This window comes from Pseudonaja textilis, chromosome 7, assembly GCF_049901715.1.
Source record: "Pseudonaja textilis isolate UNSWEBS1 chromosome 7, rPseTex1.2, whole genome shotgun sequence".
In the NCBI taxonomy this organism is placed as follows: domain Eukaryota; kingdom Metazoa; phylum Chordata; class Lepidosauria; order Squamata; family Elapidae; genus Pseudonaja; species Pseudonaja textilis.
Window position 1 is genome coordinate 11957584 of NC_141996.1, and position 23807 is coordinate 11981390.

The 23807-nt window shown below is 44.1% G+C and overlaps 1 protein-coding gene across 1 annotated transcript; it reads left to right on the forward strand.

The window, feature by feature from the left end:
* The first annotated feature begins 2068 nt into the window (after positions 1–2068).
* ENDOD1 (endonuclease domain containing 1) lies at positions 2069–16551 on the forward strand. The gene is made up of 2 exons (XM_026706867.2): positions 2069–2629; positions 15236–16551. The coding sequence occupies exons 1-2, from the start codon at positions 2315–2317 to the stop codon at positions 16355–16357; spliced, it is 1437 nt and encodes a 478-aa protein (XP_026562652.2). The 5' UTR covers positions 2069–2314; the 3' UTR covers positions 16358–16551.
* The last annotated feature ends 7256 nt before the right edge of the window (positions 16552–23807 follow it).

Below are 23807 nucleotides of genomic sequence, written 5' to 3' on the forward strand. Positions count from 1 at the left end.
GGTCACCATTTGCAACATTCTCAGATGGTTTCCAACAAGCAAAGTCAATGAGGAAGCCAGCTGGCAATCACAATCGCTGTCACATGACGGCATGTTTAACAACCTCAGATGATTTGCTTAAAGACCACAATCAGGACTGTCATTGCTAAGTGGGGTGGTCATGTGAGGTTTTGCTTAACAACCCCTTTACTTAGTGACGGAATTGCTGATCCCAATTAAGGTCATTAAGCATAGATTGCCTGTATGTACTATCAATGGTGTCCAACACAGAAGTTCTACAGAAGAACATACACATACATGATCTTTCCACTGGTTATGCCAAGACCCTAATTGGTTCTATTGCTGCCTGTGGATTATTTTCAGCGATCGAGAGAAATCTGTCATCAAAATCTCTTTTGAATGTAAGTCTTTATGTTCACAGGATCCATTGGGACAAACCCCCTCAAAGCTCCATGGATTCATGTCTATGGAGATTCTCGGTCCTCCAGGTCACAGTTGTCCCAAAGGTGCTTTTTCAAAGAGGCAACTGGACTTTTAGGTTTTTCTTTTCTTTTTTTTCCTTTGAAGTCTTCAGCTAAGAGCTGAAGAAGCTTCTTGGATGAGAAGCAAAACGTCTTCAAAGGAAAAACAAACAACAAGAAGAAAATCCAGTTGCATCTTGAAAAAGCACCTTTGGGATTTTCTTTGATGCCCCTTTCCCTAACTCTTTCTGTTTTAAGGAGGTGTATTTATGATTTATTTAACCAAGGTTAATTACAAAATATAAATGGCTGAGTTCGGGCCACGTCGTCCATCCTCAATTGCGTCCTACAGACCCCAATGACTGGGTCACACGCATTCCATCTCAAATCTGAAGGCTTAAAGGATGCAAAACGACCCCACCGATCATGGCAAACGTCAAATCCAGGGCTTCAGAGACCGTTCATACGAACGATCAGTGCCCGGTTGTAATGCAGAGGGGCCCGGATTCCCTTGCCAGCGGCCGCTGCGTCGCAGGGAGCCGGTCGATTTGCCGATTCCTCCTCGGAAAAAAATCTCTGCCGCCGGGGGATCCCGACCGCATTGCAGCATTCCCCGCCTTCGCTCCCCCTTCCTCCTCCTCCTCCCGTTCTGACGATCGGGGGCTGGGAGCCAAAAGTCAGGCCGAGCCGCCCGCTGCCCTGTGACGTAGGCAGGAAGAAAAGCGCGGGCGGGAGAGAGAAAGAGGAGGAGAGGGGGGAGGGGAAGGGGGAGAGGGAGAGGGAGAGGGAGGAAAAAGAGAGGGGGGAGGGAGGGATTGAGAGAGTAAAGAGAGAGGAAAAAGGGGAGGAAGGGAGAGAGAAAGAGAGAGGGGAGAGGATTGAGGGGAGGAGTAAGAGAGAGGGAGTGGGGAGAGGGAGGAGAGGGAAGGGAGAGGGAGGGAAAAGAGAGGGGGAGGGAGGGATTGAGGGGGAGAGGAGAGAGTAAAGAGAGAGGGGGTGGGGAGGAGAAGGGAGGGGAGGACAGGGGAAGGGAGAGGGAGGAAAAGAGAGGGGGAGGGAGGGATTGAGGGGAGAGAGTAAAGAGAGAGGGGAGTGGGGAGGAAAGGGAGGGGAGGAGAGGGGAAGGGGAGAGGGAGGGAACAGAGAGGGGAGGGAGGGATTGAGGGGAGAGAGTAAAGAGAGTAAAGAGGGGGTGGGGAGGAGAAGGGAGGGGAGGACAGGGGAAGGGGAGAGGGAGGGAAAGAGAGGGGGAGGGAGGGATTGAGGGGAGAGAGTAAAGAGAGAGGGGAGTGGGGAAGAAAAGGAGAGGGGAGGACAGGGAAGGGGAGAGGAGGGAACAGAGAGGGGGGAGGGATTGAGGGGAGAGGGAGAGAGAGTAAAGAGAGAGGGGGTGGGGAGGAAAAGGGAGAGGGGGAGGAGAGAGGAGGGGCAAGGGGGAAAGAGAGGGGAGGGAGGGTAAGAGAGAGGGGAAAGAGAGGAGGGGATCGAGAGAAGGGGGAGAGGGAGGGGGTGGGGAAAGGGGCGGGGGAGCCGGCGGAGCGCGTGCAGGGCGCCCTCCCGCCTGCCCGTCCTCTCCCTCCCCTCCCCTCCCCGCCCCGGGTGAGTCAGCCCCGTTTCTCACGTGCGGGCGCCGTCTCGCGCGCGCGCTCGGTCTTGAGGAGGCGCGTCGGCTGGCAGTGGGCGCCCTTTTCCTATATCACGGCCCTCCCAGCGGCTCCGCAGCTCACAAGCTCCGGGGTCACCGGCCAGGATCGCAGGAGCGTCTCCTTCTCTCCGTGCCTGAGGCGTTTTCTCCCTACGGGCAAAAGAGCCCCGCTGGTCTTTCTCCCCCCTCCCGGCCTCCCTTCGCCAAGATGAGAGCCGCCTTCCCCGGGTGCCTCTTGGCTCTGCTGGCCTGGGCCGCCTCCTCGACCGAAGCCCGAGTGGTGGGCGACGACCAGGCGGGTTTTGCCGAATGCGACGCCTTCTTCTACGGGCGGGTTCCCCCCGCGGGCTTCCCGGCGGAGCAGGTGGCCAAGATCTGCCAGAAGTACCGCGGGGAGCCGCGCTTCGCCACCCTCTACAGCACGCGAGAGAAGATCCCGCTTTTCGCCGCCTTCCGATACACCGAAGGGGACCCCGCCGCCGGGCAAGAGGAGGAGGAGAGTCGGTGGCTGGTGGAGCCGCAGGTGATGAGAAGCTCCGGGTGGGACGCGTGAGGCGGAGGGCGAGGGAAGGGCGTTTGGTGGGGGAAAGCACCAAGCGGGGTGTGTGTGTTCGTGTGTGTGTGTGTGTGTGCAGGTGCGCAGACGTCCCTGCCGTGGGCTGCCCCACCCGGGTGTGCAAGAAGAGATGCGCTGGGTCAGTAAACAGTCCATGCAACCCTTGCTTCCCACCAGAGCCAGCCTGCCAAGAGCCCTTGCACCAAAATGCAGTTCTGGACAAAATAGCAATCGCACTTAGACTTGTTATACCGCTTCTTAGTGCTTCTTTACAACCCTTCTCTAAGCGGTTTTAACAGAATCAGCCTATTGGCCCCCACCCGCCTGGGTCCTCGTTTCCATGAGGATGGAAGGCTGAGTCAACCTTGAGCCAGCCAGGATTCGAACTCCTGGCAGCGAGCAGAGTCAGCCCCACAATACTGCATTCTAACCCCGGTGCCACCACAGTCTCTTTAGAAGATGGACTTATTGGGTGGCGGGTGCAGGGGATTATGGCGATGCAAAGAAGGAAAAGAGGGTCCCATTTGGTCCGGAAGAGGACTTTTTAGAATTCGACTCTAAACCTTTTGCGTGCCAAGTCATGTTTGTCATGCTCTGTAGTTGAGGAAGAGAGCTGCAGTCAGACCCAGCCCAGATTCCTGGTGAAGATCCCCTGCGTTCTTCAACCAAAGCGAGCCCACCCGCCCATTCCCCAGTGAACTCGTCCACCAAACCACCAAATCGCCACTCCTTTTTGGGTTGCTTTGATGGGCCTTCTCCAATGGGTGGGAGTCCAGTGGTGGATTAAGGTCCGTGCCCTAAGCACCGACAAAATCTTGGTGCCGTCTCCTTTGTACATACTGTACAGATGAAGCCATATTCTCAACTTGGTGGTACTCCCTTCGGGCCTGGTGCCCTAAGCATGTGCTTAGTCTGCTTAATGGTTAATACATCGCTGGTGGGGGTCTCTTAATAAACCGGACTTTCGGGTCCTGTAAATTGACGTGGCTGGGTGGGCCTTTGTTGGAGTTGGAAAAAAAAAACAAACCCATCGCACCTGGAGGGGTTAACAGGCTGGCAAAAGCTGATGCAGTCCCTAAAAAGGGGATGGATGGGCAAGGGGCTCTTCTGTTGACCCAAAGCATGATTCATGGGACTGGGAACTGTGCTAAGAGAAGAAGCATTTGAAACAATTTCATGCCATGGGGTTTTGTATGAACACACACGTGCATTCCATTCATTCTATGTACTTGCAACAATCTCAAGACTGTAGTTTTAAAAGCAGCCTTGCACTATATTATTATTATTGTTGTTGTTGTTGTTACATAGTATTATCCGTTAACACATTGTTACCTTCGATTTAGGTATACTGTGTGTGCTGACTTTTAAAAATGTGCATCTTTAAAAATTCGTATCTGGTCATTTATACCTTTTGATGGGATACATCAGGCTGAGTTTGATGTCCGTTTGGCACTGTAAATTATCAAATGGCCGAATGGCCATGTGAAATCCTATTAACTGCATGGTTTAGTATTTTTGGAAGTTACATCCGTCCCATAAGTTTGCTTACTGCACAGAGAGTGATTGCTTAGCAAATTTAATTAAGAAAAGCTCGTATAATGTTTATTGTAGTAAGTGCTGTTATAAGGACAAAAATAGAGAATGAGAGGGAAGGAGGGAGAAAGAGAAGCATGGAAGGAACTTATTATTTTAAGTATGACTTATTTTTTTTAAAAAAATATTGGGGATTTCAGAAAAAAAAGACAACATCCATTCTAGAATTCTGAAAGGACGATAAAAGTGTCATTTTTTTGGTGCCTTAATTAAAAAGAAATCTTAACATCAGAATAGAAATTGAGAGTGGCTTCTAGTTCTATCCTATCCAAGTGGGTGACCTCAAACCTAAGAAGAAGGCAAGCCATTACGAAATCTTGCCAAGAAAATTTAAGAGACTTGTCTGGGCTGTTGGCAGGAGAATGCTGATTTGAAAGCACCCCCCCCCCCAAAAAAAAATCAATAGCTTTTACCTTTAATTGGTGGGGTTATTTTAATCTTTTGGTGCAAGCTCAAGTCTTTTGTGAAATACACATTTAGCTTCAAGAGGAGTCATGTCTATTCCCTATACCCATCTTCCAATGTAGAATCCGTAGTTTTATGTCCCTAAGGGTAAATATAATCAGTTACAAAGTTTCATTGAAAAGAAAGCTGGTATCCTGTATCTGGCCAAAATCCAAGTGTGATAAAAGCAAAGGTGCATTTAGAGCCTGGTGAAGAAGAAGCTGTATCAATTCAGTCACAGAAAGTATGTGTAGTGGTATGTAAGAAAGACCTTGGGCAGCTGAACAAAGAAGACACAGCCTAGGGAACAGTTAGATAAGAGACTGCATAGTCCACAGCTGTGAAATGGGAAGGGCAAAAGGAACCCTATCTGTGGCAAAAGGAACCTACCTCTGCGGTTTCTTTCCCAAACCCCCAAAATTTTAACTTTAAACCAGGGGTGAGATTCAAATTTTTTAACAACTGGTTCTACGGCGTTGCTTAGGTGGTGGCGTGGCTTGGTGGTCATGTGACTGGGTGAACATGGCTTTGGTGGTCATATTACTGGCTGGGCGTGGCCAACTCAACATCACTCACATCGAGGCACGTATCTCCTTGCCTGGCCTCTCATGACTGTGGGGATGCTGCAACAGTCATAAGTGTGAAAAATGGTCATAAGTCACTTTTTTCAGTGCCATTGTATCTTTGAATGGTCCCTCCACACAAGCAAAGTACCAGCAAAGGAGAGGGAAAAAACTCCAGATAAGTTCCTAAGACAGGAAGTCTAGTCCTGCCAAGAATGTAATAAGGGTTAAAGGAGAGGCAGTTTCTGTAAGCAACACCAGAATGTTTCCTTCCTGCCTTCCTTACAGGATTAGGCCAGTCATTTCTTCTAACAACCGGTTCTCTGAACTGCTTAGAATGTTAACAACCGGTTCTAGTGAATAGGTGAGAACTGATAGAATCCCATCCCTGCCTTAAACTGTCTACTATTGATCTCACCCCTTTCCTAAGAGGTGTGTAGGAGGCGTGCATAAGTGCACCAACGTGCCCTACTGTCCCTTTCGTATATGTATCCATTTCATGTATTCATAACCATGTTTATACTTACACCTGTTATCTTATAATCACTTGATAAAATAAAATAAATAAATAATAAAAATAGTGTTTTGGGTTGTAAAGGAGATGGCAGGAGAATTGTACTTTGAGACTTGTAAACTTTATTGTAGTTTTACAGTAAAACGGAATTAGCTGATACGTTTCCGATCAGATCTACCTGGGAAGGCTGACAATATCTGATAGGACTGAATGTTTCGGCACGTCGACGCTTGATTTAAGGAAAGGAAATGTAGAGGGAATGTTAGGAAATTCAATGCTAATCCTTCTCTTGCAACTTGCTAATTATCTCTTTGGGGAAGGCAAACAGGTTGAAAAAGAATGAATCTGATGTTGTAATTCAGATTTCTCCAGACTTGATTCTAACCCTTCAGAGTTTGGCCTTGCCAGCAAAAGATGATGGTAGTTTTAATCCAATGCCCAGAAAATCTCTGGCTAAGGATCATGTGCCATTAAGTTGGTGGTAGGCTCTTAACGACTACCTCGATAGGTTTTCTCCATGGTGATCTGTCCCTAACTTGGTCTTTCAATGGTGCACCATCAGCACTATAATTCAGCCCATCCACCTTGCTGTTGGCCTTCTCTTTCTTTTCACCTTTCCCAACTTCCAACAGAAGGGAGAAGGTCAGCCAGTGGTCGTAGCTCAGAACATAACATTCCTGCTTTTCCCTCCCAAGTAGGGCTGGTTAACTTTGCCAAGATATCGGCTATGCCACGTGCTAAAAACTGTCCGATTTGGCTGAGAGAGGCTGAGCGTTCTTTCTTGATGATGAAAACTTTTTCAGATGAATATGAGATGCTGCTTGCATTAAAACTGACCTTGGGATTCCTCTAGTTTAGGACTCTTTCGCCATCTAAGATCTCCCAAGAACAATTCCAGGGATTGTTCCATTTTGTTACCATTTGAGGTGTTATTTTACTCAGGGGGAGCCAATGCTTGGAAGTTTTACACACAAAGTGCATTTTGAAATAGCAAACTGGCCTCTTTTCCACTTTGACTTCATCACTGAGGGCTTGCTAGACGTTAATTCAACAGTGCAATTAGCAGGTCCGTTAAACACTTCATTATAAACACTTTTCTGGATTGCAGTGGGGAGCAATTATTTTAGGCAGGTAGGGCTTACTTTCTGCCCATATCCCTAGTTATTGACAACGTGAAGGTGGGGTTGTTGGGCCTGCATCTGGGCCCCTGCTATCTAGGGAGAGGAGACAGGTGGTGATAGGGATAGAGCTATAACTGCAGAAATGCTCCATCAGCCAAGAAGAGGATAAGAATGTTGTTTATTACCAGCCTGGCGAAATAAATTGGATAGGAGGTCATTGGGCAGAGTGGTAGAGGATGAGATCTAGAATGAGATCAAGGGATCACTGGAAGGGATTTTGTGCAAGGTGATTTATGGAGCAGGCAACACATTTTGTTAGTGTCAGAAAGTATTGAAAGGAAAGCTCCTGCCAACAGAGCAGTTTGAAAGCAAGTGCAAGTAGATAAATAGGTACCACTCGGTAACAGCGTTTGGTGCATTTCAGCATATAGTCACGCCAGTCTCACGACCATGGAAAAGGTCTTCGGACAACACTTCCCCAGCTGAGAAATGGAGATGAGCACCACCCTCTGGGCAGGAGAAACCTTTAACTTTTTAAAGGAGCAGATTGTAACAAAGGAGAGAAAGGATAATGCTGCCTAACATTTAGGAAGGGGGAAATGTTCCCCATTGATACAAATTCAGAGTGGGAGCTTTTGACAGGATCTAAATTGTGATTGCCAGGAATGCAAGACCAGTTTTCCATGGAACTATAAAAAAGATGTTAGAAAAGGTACAGAGAAGAGCAACAGGGATGATTAGGGGACTGGAGACTAAAACATATGAAGAACGGTTACAGGAACTGGGCTTGGCTAGTCTAGTGAAGAGAAGGATCAGGGGAGACAGGAGAGCAGTCTTCCAATATTTGAAGGGCTGCCACAGAGAGGAGGAAGGGGCTCAAGCTATTTTCTAACGCACCCAAAGGCCAGACAAGGAATAATGGATGGAAACTGAACAAGGAGAGATTCAACCTGGAAATAAGGAGAAACTTTCTGACAGTGAAAACAATCAATCAATGGAACAGCAGTTGCCTTCAGAAGTTGTGGGAGATTCATCATTGGAAGCTTTCAAGAAGAGACTGGACTACCATTTGTCAGAAATGGTGTAGAGTCTCCTGCTTGGGCAGTGGGTTGGACTAGATGACCTACAAGGTCCCTTCCAACTCTGATGATCTTTTATCAGTTATCTAGATGCTATTTTCTTGGGAGAATCCCATGCTGATAATTAAATTACCACCCCACCCCCTGAGATATCTCTCTGCTATAAACTGAAATCTGGCTTGTCTTGTCTCCAGAACACTTTGCATGGCTGCAGAAGCGTCTGACCAAAACCCATCATTTTTAGGGTTAACAAAACTGGTGGGACCTGATAGTTTTCTCATGTTGGACTATGATGTTCTCCCTACTACTGCCCTGCCTCTTATCCATTATATTGAGAAGAAAGCAGAGGGCATAAATGCTTATTTTGCCCTCTCTCTCCCTGAAGTTTCTCAGGCTATTTATGATCTCTCTGAGGACCTGATAAGATGTTTGTTCCCATGTTCCCTCTGAAGGAGGCCAGGATTGTACCAACCTCTGCCCTAGTGGTCTGCAAACAAGCTTCTTCTCAAAACAGAAGGATATTTGACTGCAGGATGAATAGGGAAGGCAAAAAGCAACCGGGGAGTCCCTCAAACAAACATATCCCATTGTGATGACTCAGTTGGCTTGCAACAGGGCCCTTTCAAGGCAAGCATTGTGTGTCCGGGAAGCCAGTTAGTCTCCGAAGGTTGTTTGGAGAACCAGCTGATGCCATGCTATGTTTACTGCCTTCACCCGTGCATGCTTTTCCTGATGGGACATGACAACAGGAGGGGGGTTGGGGTTTCAGAATGAGGCCCAGGAGAGCATCATCATTTTGAGATGGCAAAACATTAAGCAACAAATTAATATTTCATCCAGGTTCCCCTGGGACCTCGGTGAGACAGCTGTACATAGCCATGTATACTGTAGCCTCCTTTCCCCATTCTAGATAATTGGACCAAAGCATCCATTATCCCCAGGCTTCACTTGACATTATTGTTAGTCTAGCTTGGGTAGATGAAGGCACAGGGATCACACTAGCTGTCAGCGTTGACTCCAATAACTCCGAGACAGGCATGCTCTCGAAGTCTCCTTTTATTAAAGTAGCAAAACAGGCACAATCTGGAAAAATCCCGAATCTGAAAGTTACAGGTTTCCCTCCTTATTGAAGTAAAATGTTACAAATCCACCCCCTGCACCCACCTTTCCATCACGTGCTCCAGTCACCATCCGTTGCAACTTGAGACATCCCCTCTATTGATCCTCAGCCAGGTGCAGGAACAACATGACCTCGACTCTAAAGAAGAATGCTATTATGTTTAACCACATATGCTCCATGAAATTCCCCCCTCCCATATTCCCAGGCTCAGGAATGTGGCAGCGTGGAAGCTTCTGGTGCTAAGATGGCTTCCCAAGCTGACACTTAGCCCTCCTTCATACAATAGGTTACTAAATCAACCCATTTCCTGGGTCTGTACAGTAGACTGAACCTTACATTAGCCAGCAAGCTAACAAACAAACAATTTTTGCATGATGCTAAGAGTCCTAGTAAGAATTTGATTAATTCGAATAGAATAGAATAGAATAGAATAGAAGAGAAGAGAAGAGAAGAGAAGAGAAGAGAAGAGAAGAGAAGAGAAGAGAAGAGAATTCTTTATTGGCCAAGTGTGATTGGACACACAAGAAATTTGTCTTGGTGCAAATGCTCTCAGTATACATAAAAGAAAAAATACATTCATCAAGAATCATAAGGTATGACACTTAATTATAGTCATAGGGTACAATAAGCAATCAAATCATATTAGGAAACAGTCAATATAAATTGTAAGGATACAAGTGACAAAGATACGGTGATACAGTCACAAGTGGGAGGGGATGGGTGATAAGGAGTGATGAGAAGATTAATAGTAATAGTAGTGCAGACTTTGTAAATAGTTGAACAGTGTTGAGGGAATTATTTGTTTAGCAGAGTGATGGCTTTCGGGGGAAAACTGTTCTTGTGTCTAGTTGTTCTGGTGTGCAGTGCTCTATAGTGTCGTTTTGAGGGAGGGAGTAGAAACAGTTTATGTCTGGGATGTGAGAGGGTCTGTAAATATTTTCACAGCCCTCTTTTTGATTCATGCAGTATGCAGGTCCTCGATTGAAGGCAGGTGGGTAGTAATTGTTTTTTCTGCAGTCCTAACTATCCTCTGAAGTCTGTGTCTGTCCTGTTGGGTTGCAGAACCAAACCAGACAATTAAAGAGGTGCAGATGACAGACTCAATCATTCCTCTGTAGAACTGGATCAGCAGCTCCTTGGGCAGTTTAATCAAGCACAAGATAATTGAATGAATCGATCTATTGGGCTTTTAATTGATTGCATTGTCTGGCTGTAGGACATGCTTCACAGTAGCTACGAGAGAAGGGGTGTCTGGATAGTGTCGGCTAGTAAGAAATATTTCAGCAACATGCCTCAAGAGAGAGATATGTTACTATTTCTGTAGCGTATAATCAGCTTTCAAGCTCCGTTGTGCCTCCCCCACTTTTAAAAAAAAAATTGGCCTGGGAGAAATAGAAGAATGCCTGACTGATATAACAGCAGAGGCCTGGTTCACTTGTCTAGACTGGGCCTTTTATAAAATCAAATGCTATCTTATGTACCTGTAGTTCTCGGTTTATGACCGCAGTTGAGAACTAGGCTTTCCATTTGCTAAGCAAGGCAGGCGTGAGTTGCACCTGATTTTATGGATTTTTTTTTTTTACCGCTGTTGTTAAACAAATCGCTGCTGTTACTAAGTTAAGCACATGGCTGTCCAGTGTGTCTGGCTTCCCCTGTTGCTTGTCGGGAAGCTGGCTGGGAAGATCCCAAGTGGCAATGACCCCCGGAGGCCGCAACCGTCATAAATACACGCCAGTTGCCAAGCGTCTAAATTTTGATCATGTAGCATTGGGGATGCGCAAGGGCAAGGACAGGTTTTAAGTCGCCTTTTTTCTTTTTTTTCCAATGTCCCAACGGTGCCTTTTCAGGAGGTAACTGGACTTTCTTGTTTTTTTCTTATTTGAAGATGTTTCGCTTCTCATCCAAGAAGCTTCTTCAGTTCAGAGCTGAAGAAGCTTCTTGGGTGAGAAGTGAAACATCTTCAAAAGAAAAAAGAAGAAGAAAGTCCAGTTGCCTCCCGAAAAAGCACCTTTGGGACAACCATGACCTGGATGACTGAGAATCTCTACAGAGTTTTCGCTATCCAGTTTGGGATGAACACCCTTTGAATGGTGTGGGAGTAGGAATGGATTTCCAGAGAGGGAAAAAATTGCAGACTACAGGAACAAGAAGCACTACTCGGGTGATCCTGAAGACACAGATAAACCTCCAAGTGCTTCCTGAACACTCTAAAAGGATGCAAATGACCAGCTGTCTGCAAGGAATATAAATCCTTCCATTCCCCACCATTCTGTCAGAGCCGAAGAAGCTTCTTGGATGAGAAGCGAAACGTCTTCAAATGAAAAAAAATAAGAAAGCCCAGTTGCCTCCTGAAAAAGCACCTTTAGGACAACCATTCCTGGATGACTGAGAATCTCTACAGACTTTCCCCCCCCCAAATGCTTTTGTAACTTCAAGCAATTATGGTTGTAAGTCAAAGGCCCACCTGTATTCGAACAGGGTGTCACGTAGCCAAACTCCAGGCAGCAGTTCATATCTCATGTCCAAAATACACCAGTCAAACCTGAGTAAGTAACACTGTAGGATGATTGCCGGCTAGTTAGAACAATTAGGCATAATTAGCCCAAACAATAACACTTACATGTTTGGCCCCAAGGGTGCAATCTTCATGTCAGAGTTTAGCTCTGTTGCACCAATGTAGTGTCTGTTCAGTGAGGCACATCCTCAATGATTTGCACCAGTCTTGGCTGTATGTTCCTCTTTTGGTACTTGGCTGATCTAGACATGCAAGGAATTCATGGTACAATCTGAGAGAAATAATAGCAACACCAGAAGAGGCACTGATGGTAGAGATGGGATTTGATTGGAATAATCTCAAACAGCAGCTTTGTGTTCATTTCTATGTGGAAAATGGCCGTGTACTGATCCAATTTAAAAACGAAGAGTTCGAAGGAGAATGAATAAGCGTTGAGTCTTTCTCATCTCTATGTAGGACCTTGGCAACTGATGTAGAAAATGTTCAACTAATCTATTGGTTGTCCTCAAGCTGCAGCCACAATTGAGACCAAAATTTATGTTAAGTGAAACACTTGTTCATCTACTGATTGTCCTCGAGTTGCGACCACAATTAAGCACCAAATTTATGTTGTTAAGTGAAACATTGGTTGAGTGTGTTTGTCCCCATTTTACGATTTTTCTTGCCACAGTTGTTAAGTGAATCATTGCATAGTAACACAGTTGCTAAGTGAGATGTATCCCCCCACTAACTTGGCTTGTCAGAATGTCGCAAAGGTGATCACATGACCCCGAGACACTGCAACCATCATAAATACAAGTCAGTTGCCAAGCATCTGAATTTTAATCATGTGGCCATGGGAATGCTGCAACAGTCATAAGTGTGAAAATGGTCATAAGTCACTTTTTTTAGTGCCGTTGTATCTTTGGACAGTCACTAAATGAACTGTTGTAAATAGAGGACTACCTGTATATGGTAAGATGCATTTCTATGATGCCAATTAAGGGTGCCTTTCTGTGAAAATGAGAGAACTTGTATCAAGACAGATAATATCAGCACAGCAGATTTTAAGCACACTGTCTTTTCCCTTCCCAAGTGAGGATTGGAGACAAGCATACAACTTAGGGATATCTTAAGAGGGAATATTGCTCTTTGGCATTTGAACAACTATAGTGGCGCAGTGGTTAGACTGCAGTACTGCAGGCTACTTCTGCTGCCTACCGGCTGCCTGCAATTTTGCAATTCAAATCTCACCAGGGTCAAGGTTGACTCAGCCTTCTATCCTTCTGAGGTGGGTAAAATGAGGACCCAGATAGTTGGGAGCAAAATGCTGACTCTGTAAACCGCTTAGAGAGGGATGTAAAGTGGTATATGTGTCTTAAGTGCTACTGCTATTTATTTAATTAATTCCCACAATGGAAAAACGGTAGAGTTGGTAGCGATGGCAAAATTGGTTATTCTAATGAAAGAAAAGAACCTGTCTAGACGTGGGTTTTTTTTTAGAAGCCACTTCTGGACTTTGTGCTCAAAATTGAAAAAAATATATGAAACTTTGACTTCAGGCTGTGACAATTACAAAGACTTTGTTGTTATAGCAATGGCTTAAAACCTTTAGAAATGTGAACCAAAAGATTGAGGGTTCTAACTTTTATTGTATCCTACTACACTAAAAAAAGCAGGAAGTCGCCACTTTTTCTTCTTGTTCTTTTCTTTCTGCACCTCTCTTCCTTCTTCTTTAACTTTCTCCACTTTTGTTTCTGTTTGTATTTTACCTTACAGTAATTATAATTTAATGATATGTATATGTAGACACAGAGAGAGGTGCACTCATTCATTCATTTATTCATTGACTTACAGCTTCAGATTTATCACTCTCTAATATTGACAATACAAAGAAACAATAAGGGACGAGGTGGCTCAGTGGCTAAGATGCTGAGCTTGTTGATCAGAAAGGTCGACAGTTTGGCGGTTCGAATCCCTAGTGCCATGAGAGAGATTGACATCCTTGGTAGCCAACCAATTTCCCGTCAAGCTCCCACTTCATTGTCTCAAGGGTAGAAGAGCCCACTGCTCCTCAAGGCATTGTTCTGCCATCAAAGAGTGCTTATTGTTACTTGTGTTTCCTAAAGCGTAGAGGAAAGTTAAGCTCAAAAATTTTGTTTTTGCATGACAATGCCAGACCACACACAGCAAATCGCACTCGAGAAGTCCTGAATGCTTTCAAGTGGGAGATTTTTCCTTATCCGCCCTACAGCCCCGATCTTGTACCAAGCGACTACCACTTGTTTCCGAGGATGAAGACCTGGCTTGGAACAAAAATTTTGAGCTTAACTTTCCTCTACGCTTGTTCTGAATTGCTTTTCTTAGTTTTTCAATTTTTCAATTAAAATTTCAATCCGTTTATGGTTTTTTGCCAACAAAAACCTTATCACTGATCACACCTCACAACTCGCGGGATTTTCAATTGCAGCACACATTTCAAACGTTTGCTGTGAAATAACGGGCAACGATACGAACTTCCCACTAGCACTAGATGCAGACTGAGCGGCGGACGCACAGACCAAAGATGGCCGCGCTAGCTCCGCCCCTTCTTGCTACAGACGAAAACGTAATCTATTTTGTGGATAGCCCTCATATCTTCATGATTGAAGAACCAACCAGTGTAAGGTTTCTGCATGTACAAGCAAGCATCCTTCTGGATTAATTCCATAAATCATGGTTATCTTAATCATACCTAAACTATGTCATGTGATTAATAGCCTGACCTTTAAAAATAACGTCATAGGTATGTACTAACCTCTTTTGGGTTGCCTCAAATTTTTCCCAGCATTCTTTTCCCTAAGGTGCTCATGAATTGACTGGTCCAGGACCAATAAATAATACCAAAACAAACATAAAATCAGAAAGTTCAGTTGTCCCCATTGCTAGCTGTTAGTTCTAGTTTTCAAAAATTGAGGTGTGTGTTTGAAATTTGCGTTGAATTTGAGCATTTAAAATTTACACATAATCTCAAGCTCTAACTCTGGACACAGGCTTTGTTATAAAAAGCAATCTGCCAAATTTAAAAGGACAATACCAGGATTATCTTAAAACAACCATCACCAAAATATTGGAAATGATTCATGATTTCCAAAATTATGGATGCTCTTTTAAGTTTGGCTGTTTGCTTTCGGGTATATTTATTTATATCCTGCCTTTATTAATTTTCTAAATAAGTCAAGGTAGCAAATATGCCTAAAACTTCTCCTTTCTCTTATTTTCCCTACAACAAACAACCCTGTGAAGTAAGTTGGGCTGAAAGAGAGTGAATGGCTCAAAGTCACCCACCCGGCTTCGATGCCTAAATCAGGACTAGAACTCACAGTCTCCTGGTGATTGGGCCAAAATCACCCCAGCCAACTTTCCTGCCTAAGTCAGGACTAGAACTCACAGTCTCCTGGTTTCTAGCCTGGCCTTAATCACCCAACCAGACTGGCTCGCAGATGTTTCGTTACCCACGTAGATAACATCATTGTTGCAGATTTCCAAAATATTATTTCCAACCATTTATTGGGGGATGGGGAATGGAATTCATACCTTACAGGAAATGACTCAGATGGCCAGTATGAATGACGAATTCATCAGTTTCTCTTGTCTCTTTTTCAGATTGATGACCCTGGAAACGATCAGGAAGAAATGATGCCCGAAGCTGAGATTGCAAAGTCAGTGGAACATCTGGGTAGAAATCAGGCGCTCATGGCAGACTATGTGGACTCTGGCTATGAGCGGGGGAACCTGAACCCCAGCTGTCTTCATAAGGAGGACCACCACGCCGCCACCCACACGCTGACCAACGCAGTGCCACTCTCCCCTCCCTTCCAGGAGCTTTGGCACTGGGAAGTTGAGCAGCTTGTCAGCCAGAGTTTGGCTCCTCACTGTCAAAACGGGAAAGACCTCCATCTCCTCTCCGGAGCCCTGCCTTCCTCTGTCAAAGTAAAGGACAAAATCGCGGTCCCCAAAAATGTTTGGCTGGCAGCTTGCTGTGACAACGGTGCCGAGACCTGGTCGGTGGGATTTATCAAAGAGGCCGATGTTGAGAGTCGTCTGGAGGACCTAACGGTAGAAGCCCTTGAGAAGAAGCTTCCTGCTGGAGCTCAGCTCTTTAAGGACCACTGTGGTAAAGACAGGCGGAATCCTAAGAAGCAGGAGTCAGTGTTGCACTCGGTGAAGGAGATCCGGGCAAAGAAACCACAAGCACATGTGAAAAAGCCCACTCAATGCAAGCATCCTCAGACCGCCAAGGAGGAACGTGGCTTTCTGAAGAACCTTTGTCATTTCATTGTTACCCCCATCTGGAAAATGGTTAAATTTGTTTGCTACCTGATTTGCCAGCTTGTGAAAGGTGTGTGGTGTTTGCTGAAGTGCATTGTCCAGAAGATTTGCAGTGGAGTGTGCACCTTCATCAAGGGGATAACCATCGCCCTTCTGGATATCTTTATCTGCGTGGCCCGAGTTGGGGTCAGCATCTTGAATGGTATTGCAAAAAACATCTACAATGTTCTCATGGTGACCTACAGGATTCTTAGCGTCCCCGTTAATCTGATCCTGGATATTGTGTCTTTCCCTTTTTACACCCTGGGTGCCATTCCTGGTGTGCTCAAAGATATTGCTTCAGGCATTGGGGGCGCATTCATATTGGTCATCAATGCTATCACAAGTATGGTGAAGGGCCTAAACCATGTTGTGTCTTTCCTAGCTAGCAAGATTCTTCCCACGACTGTGTTTTAAGACTTGACTCCAGAGATTATCTTCCAAAGCAATACTTGTCCTCTCTATTGCTTATCTTCAGCTATTCTTATACGTATTTATTGTGGTGACATTTCCAGTGATGAACCTATGTTCTGGTAACATGGGTGAGCTACGTAAACCTGAAATGGGAATTTAATGGCAAATTAAAATTGCACTTGTTGTAAAACGTCGAACTTGTGGAGCTGTTGAATTTATTGGCTTCCTAGCTTCTTTTGTCCAGCCTTTTGGGAAAAAAAACATGGAACATTCAGGATCTAAGATACACTAAAACATTTTAAAACGTGAACATTGCATTGTTCTTAGCAAGCAGGGGTTGCCCAAATCTTTTGGCTCTCTGGATAATCCAACAACCTCTGGTTGTGCTGGATTGCAGTCACCATCATTTTCAACCAGAAACTGTGTTGGGTAGAAATTTTGGATGTTGTAATCCAACTCTTCTGGAGGACATTGGGAAGGAGAAGTTTGAGTTCTAAAATTTGGAAAGGATTTTCCTGTAGGTGTGAGTGGTTTTTCAAAAAATTTAATGGTTTTGTAAGACAAGGTCATCTTAGTACAATGATAGAAGTTTGAATTCACTGAGCCCAAATTTAATGCTGTCTAAACTATAAGTGTGATTAGAGAAAAGGCCCATCTGCTTAACACGCCAGTAACCGAGCCATGCTACTAATCTAACCTGGGTTAATTCATGGTCTGTACATTATGCTTATTTTGTTAGGGTTAGGGTAAGGCAAGTAAGACCCGTGGTGGTGCAGTGGTTAGAATGCAGTACTGCAGGCTAATTCTGCTAACTACCGACTGCCAACAGTTCAGCAGTTCGATTCTCACCGGGCTCAAGGTTTACTCAGCCTTCCATCCTTCCGAGGTCAGTAAAATGAGGACCCAGATCGTTGAGGGCAATAGGCTGACTCTGTAAAGCTCTTAGAGAGGGCTGTAAAAGCACTGTGAAGCGGTATATAAGTCTTAAGTGCTATTGCTGCTAATAGGGATGGTAAATTAGAGCAGTATTTTAGGAAGCCAGCAAGTAAAGTTTGCTAAAGAAAAAGTAAATTTCCAGAGGGTAGACGTGCAAAAACATTGACTGTAGTCCTTCATTTAGATCTCACATTGGGCATGAATGGGATTCACACATTGTGGTAACCTGGTTGCTTAACTGGTTAAATGAACGAGCCACAATTATCGTGTTTCATACAACAGACTAAGCTCTAAAGTATGGCTTTTAGATTATAGTGGCTGGGCTCACGTAAGATGCTAAGCCAAAACCAAACAAATCACCTAGCCTCACTAAGACCACACCTAAAGTACTGCATCCAGTTTTGGTCACTACACTATGAAAATGATGTTGAGACTCTTTAGAAAAAGTGCAGAAAAGAGCAATCAGGATGATTAGGGGACTGGAGACTAAAACATATGAAGAACGGTTATAGGAACTGGGCATGACTAGTCTAGTGAAGAGAAGGACCAGGGGAGACATGATAGCAGCCTTCCAATATTTGAGGGGCTGCCAAAGAGAGGAAGGGGTCAAGCTATTTTCCAAAGCACCCGAAGGCCAGACAAGGAATAATGGATGGAAACTGATCAAGGAGAGGTTGAATCTAGGTTGAATCTCTCCTTGATAAGGGGACATTTTTCTGACAGAACAATCAACCAATGGAACAGCAGTTGCCTTCCGAAGTTGTGGGAGCTTCATCACTGGAAGCTTTCAAGAAGAGATGGAACTGCCATTTGTCAGAAATGATGTAGGATCTCCCTTCCAACTTTATTAATCTGAAAAACCTAGGACTTGACCATGGACAGGCCAATCATTGCTGTGGATTCTGGTAGAAGCCACCACGATGTCATCATGCAAAAGATGCTACTTGCATAATTAATGCAATTCTCATGATGACATCATGTCATGAATCATGTCACTTGTCTCTTAGGAGGCCCACATTACAATCGTCTGCATCAAGTTCAGCTCCCCGCCCCAAAAGCATAAGAGTAGGTGAGGAGAGTATTGAGCAAATACACAGGATTACTTACTATATTTGAGCCCAATAATGTATATAAAGTGCAACTTACTCTTCCTGTATTGCTGCTATGTATCATATGCTGTATTCTTTCTGTCAGTTTGTAGTTTTCTGGTTTCAAAGTCTGTCTCTGGCTGAGTTACAAATAAAAAGACAGTATATGTTTTTTTAAAAAAGTAACCCAACCAACCAGAAGTACAGAATACCAACAATAAACCAACCATAATGCATGAGTGCTCCATAATTGCCCTGTCTCCAAGGTGTGGGAGAACAAGCAGCTCTTTTAAACAATTTTCTAAATGCCATGAGAGAGAGAGAGAGAGAGACCAGCTTGGCGTAGTGGTTAAGGTACCTGTGTGGAAAGCAGGAGATCATCAGTTCTAAACTTGCATTAGGCACAAAGCTAGCTGGGTGATGTTGGACCAGTCCCTCTCTCTCAACCTTAGGAAGAAGGCAATGGCAAACTCCCTTCCAAAATTTGGAATCTCCAGCAGTCAACGCTGACTTGAGAGCAATATTATATCTGAAATTGACCAAACAGAGCTTCAAAGAATCTAGGATTATTGAAATATATGGCTATTCACACATAGTAGCTTTAAAGATGCCCCTCTTCTCCTGCAGAAATGTTAACAAAATCTTCCTTAGTCCCTTCTGTCTGCTGAGATGATGCAAGACCCCAAACGGATATTTTTTTTCTTTTGAGATCTTTAATCTTCAGGAGGCTCTTCCCAGGGCAGAGTTACCAAGCCCAAATTCAGTGTGTTCTGTGCAGAAAGGGATGGTCTTTTGTATATGCCAAGATTTTGGAGACATCATATGTAGGAATATATATTGCCTTTATTTTCAGAAACGTGATTATTATGTCGGCAAAATTAGCACCAGCAATGCAAAAAGAGCATTGTAAGCCACCCAGAGTCACCTTGGGGTGAGATGGGTTGCAAATAAATTTAATAAATAAATGAAGTATTAATTGTTTGATCATGCAGTATATTGTTTGATCAAGCTTAGCAGTAGAGGGTTTATCAACAATTAATGTAGCATCTGCGGAAAGAAATATGTATAGAAGCAGGCCTAGGAATTGAGAATAATTAATGGAATGGTGTATCTTGGCTAAAGTTTTCATTGAAGGAATAGGAGTTTAGGTCCTAAAACAGACAATGTTTCTCAACCTTGGCAATTTGAAGATGTGTGTGGCCTCCAGCTCCCAGAATTCCCCAGCCAGCTGTGCTCAGGAGGCACCTATTCCTTCAGCTGTGCTGGCTGGGGAATTCTGGGAGTTGAAGTCCACATGTTTTCAAGCTGCCAAGATTGAAAAACATTGCCTTAAACTGTTTTCTTGCAGATTTCTAGAACTCTGTCGTCTTTCGGAGTCCCTGCACCCCCTGCTATTTTTATTCTGCATTATATTGATTTCTTAAAATATATGTAAGTTTTGAAGTTGCTGTGGGACATTTTCGATGAAGACACACAGAAATACATCTGTTAAGAAAACAAGCAGCATTTCCTCTGGGGTGGTAGATGTCATATTTTATGCAATTACGGAGCACTGAAGAAAGGTTTAGAAAATGCAAGGACCACTCAGTTAAATGCCTCTTCTTGCTGCCTTTTTCCTCTTGTAAGAATGTAAGTTTGACTTTGTAGGGGCAGCTAAAGTAACGATTACGGATTTCCCATTCTTTTCATTTTGGAAGGCTTCTTTAAACTAAGCTTTGTTTACCAAAAGAGTATAGCCCAAAATTAAGTTTTCATGTTATCATTTGAGTCATTTTACATACCCTGTGCCTTAAACCTGGCAAGGAATGTTCTTATGGGGAAAACTTCAGCTTATGGGGAAATACCAGGAGCAAGTAGACCTCCAACTCAGTGAGATCCCTTCATTGTTCTCCTTTATTGGTACCTCATTGTTGCCATTTGCATTCAGCTTTTTGTGTTTGAGTTGATTAAAAGTGCACCCTGCACAACACATGTAAAGTCACAACTGGCAATTGCATTGAACCTTTTTTATTATTGTCTGCTTTCTGAATGTTCATATAGAGCACTGCTACTTGTATTGCAGTGGCATTATTTCTATTATTTATTTATTTGTTTGATTGATTGATTGATTGAATATGTATTGCCGCTTATTCGCCCATGGCGACTCAAATAGTTTGGTGAACTAGTTTTCAACCATTGGTCCATTCTGGGAACGTCTTGTCAGCCAACCAGGTGGGACCTGAAGTAAGAACACTCGTTTTGGCATCTTGTTTTATGTCAGGGTTTTTTTAACCTTGGCCACTTGAAGATATATGGACTTCAATTCCCAGAATTCCCTAACCAGCATGCTGGCTGAGGAATTCTGGGACATCTTCCAAGTGGCCAGGATTGAGAAACACTGACTTAAGTGGTGAAAATCTACCTGAGGCAACATTTTCTAATCTAGAAAATGCAGTGAGAGGTAAGCTACTTTTCCTGATGATCTGGTTTGGCAAGAATCTGTAATTTAATTAATGTATTTTGGGAGCAAGGGAAAAGACATCCCATTTCCAAAGTATGGAACTGATATGTCCCGCTTCTTTTTGCCACAATCGCATCAGAAAAAGCCTGAGACATCGTTTCTGACAACTTCAGTTCATAACAGTGCGTGCCTTTGAAGAAAACTGTTTAATTTGAAAAGGTGCTTTTAAACCTCCTGAGGTTTTGGCAACCGTAGCTAAAACATGTTTGGTCACCCTAAATATGCACAAATCTACCTATTTCTGAAATAGTTAACTTCTAACAGCATACAAAATTAAGAGATTTATACTGCTTTTAAGTTTTTGGCATCTAACATTGAGACGCTAGGCCAGAGAGATGTACATGAAAAGAATTTAAATCTCCAAAAGTGACATTAAGAAGTTTCTGCAAAATGATAAATGTTTAGTGTATCCCATAACTATAGCTAGGAAATGAATGTGTATACCGTATGTAATGCTATATACGTGTGCATTATTTTTCATTAAATGAATATAAGTAGTCCTTATGACCACAATTGTAGCAATATGTTGCTAAGCAAGAAAATTGTTGAGTTTTGTCCCACTTTAAGAACTTTCTTGCCACAGTGGCTGAGAGAAACACTGCAGTTGTTAAGTTAGTAACACAGTTGTTAAGTGAATCTAGCTTCTCTGTTGACTTTTGCTTGTCAGAAGTTCACAAAAGGTGATCACATAACTCTAAGACACGGCAACATCATCAATATGAATTGTCTGAATTTTGTTCACATGACCATGGAGATGCCTACATTGAAAAACTGTCATAAGGAGCCTCTGTGGCGCAGTAGTTAGAATGCAGTACTGTAGGCTACTTTTGCTGACTGCCGGCTGCCTACAATTTGGCAGTTCGAATGTCACCAGGCTCCAGGTTGGCTCAGCCTTCCATCCTTCCAAGATGGGTAAAATGAGGACCCAAATTGTTGGGGGCAATAGGCTGACTCTGTAAACTGCTTAGAGAGGCCGGTAAAGCAGTATAAAGCAGTATATACGTCTAAGTGCTATTGTAAAAAAATGCAGACTTCAAAATCACTAAATGGTTGTAAGTCAAGGACTATCTGTATCTCCCCCAAATTCGTGATGCTCCGCAAGCAATCCAAGGAGATGGCACTAGAATCACCAAAATACTGGCTCATATGGCATGTGAGGTTGGCCGACATTAGTTGGAGACACTTGTATTTTCTCTGCATTCCAGTTTGGCCTAGATATTAGGCTATCTCTAGAGAACTTGCATGTGTAAACGTTTCAAGCCCCATGCATGTCAGTACAAAGGTTTCTGTTGTCGCAGCACGCCAGTGTTTTGCTGCTGTTTGATACACAAACAAGGATAGGCATGATGCAAAATGGATAGAAAAACGGCAGCAAAAGCGACAAAGGACTAAAGCAACTTCCATACAATGGAAGGACAGTTTTGGGTTAATTTATCACCTTGAGGGGAATCATAAGGCTTAAAGAGAACCAGTGTGGTGTTATGGTTAAGAACTGAGCTAGAAAAATGGGAGACCATGAATTCTAGCCACACCTTAGGCATAGAGCCAGCTCCCTCTCTCAACCCTAGGTAGAAGGCAATGGCAAACTATGTCTGAAATCTTGCCAAGAAAACCGCAGGGATTTGTCTAGGCAGTTGCCAAGTGTCAACACTGACTTGAAGGTGTACACACTTAAAACAGCCCTAGAATAAATTGCACCAGAGCGACAACTGGTGTGGTGTCCATTCTGTACAAATATCAAGGTAAGTCTAAAACGTCTTAGCACAAGGAACTTCTATTTGAAATCAAGTGTATTTATTAGATCTTAATCACTGGAGTTGTCAACTCAGTGCCACAGTCTGTAATGTGAAATATGTAAGATCGAATCATCCAAGTGTTGGTTTTCCATCCTAGCCAGTGAAGCCAAGGTGAGCGAAACTTGATTTAGACTTGTCTGCAGCTGTGTGTAGGTATGGACACAGAGAAGTTAATGATTGCAGATTGACTGACATGCACACCTCTCAAATCTCAACTATATGTTGTATGGAAATGCAGGTCCTGTATGCTGATTGGTTGACCCGACTTCCTGTTTGTTGTTTAAGCGCCCCCTTAGCCAGAATTAGTCTGTAGAGATTCTCAGTCTTCCAGGTCGTGGTGGTTCTAAAGGTGCTTTTTCAGGAGGCAACTGGACTTTCTTGTTTTTTCTTTTGAAGACGTTTCGCTTCTCATCCAAGAAGCTTCTTCAGCTCTGACAGAATAGTGGGGAATGGAAGGATTTATAGTCCTTGCAGACAGCTGGTCATTTGCATCCTTTTAGGGATGCGGTGGCTCAAGGGGACACGGTGGCTCAGTGGCTAAGACGCTGAGCCTGTTGATCAGAAAGCTCGGCAGTTCGGCAGTTCGAATCCCTAGCACTGCGTAACAGAGTGAACTCCCGCTACTTGTCTCAGCTTCTGCCAAACTAGCAGTTCAAAAGAATGCAAAAATGCAAGTAGAAAAAATAGGGACCACTTTGGTGGGAAAGTAACCGCGTTCCGTGCACCTTCGGCATTTAGCCATGCTGGCCACATGACCATGGAGACTTCTTCGGACTGTGCCGACTCTTCAGCTTTGTAACGGAGATGAGCACTGCCTCCTAGAGCCGGAAATGACTAGCAGGTATGCGCGAGGGGAACCTTTACCTAGAGCAGGGGTGTCAAACTTGCGTCATCATGTCATCGTCACATGAGGTATAGCAACTTTTTCCCCTTGGGGTGGGGGTGGTGTGGTCAGCAGGTGATGCATCTGGCCTGCAGGTTGCAAGTTTGACACCCGTGTTTTAGAGGGTCGTTGAAGGACGTGAAGGTTTATCTGTGTCCTCAGGGTCATCTGAATCGTGCTTCTGGTTCCTATAGTCTGCAATTTCCCCCCCTCTCTGGGAATCCATTCCTACTCCCACAGCATTGAAAGG

Excerpts from the sequence above, each read along its gene's own strand:
- ENDOD1 (XM_026706867.2), top strand. The coding sequence starts at position 2,315 with ATGAGAGCCGCCTTCCCCGGGTGCCTCTTGGCTCTGCTGGCCTGGGCC. Across the intron at positions 2,630-15,235 it reads GGTGGCTGGTGGAGCCGCAG|ATTGATGACCCTGGAAACGA; the intron begins GTGATGAGAAGC and ends TCTCTTTTTCAG.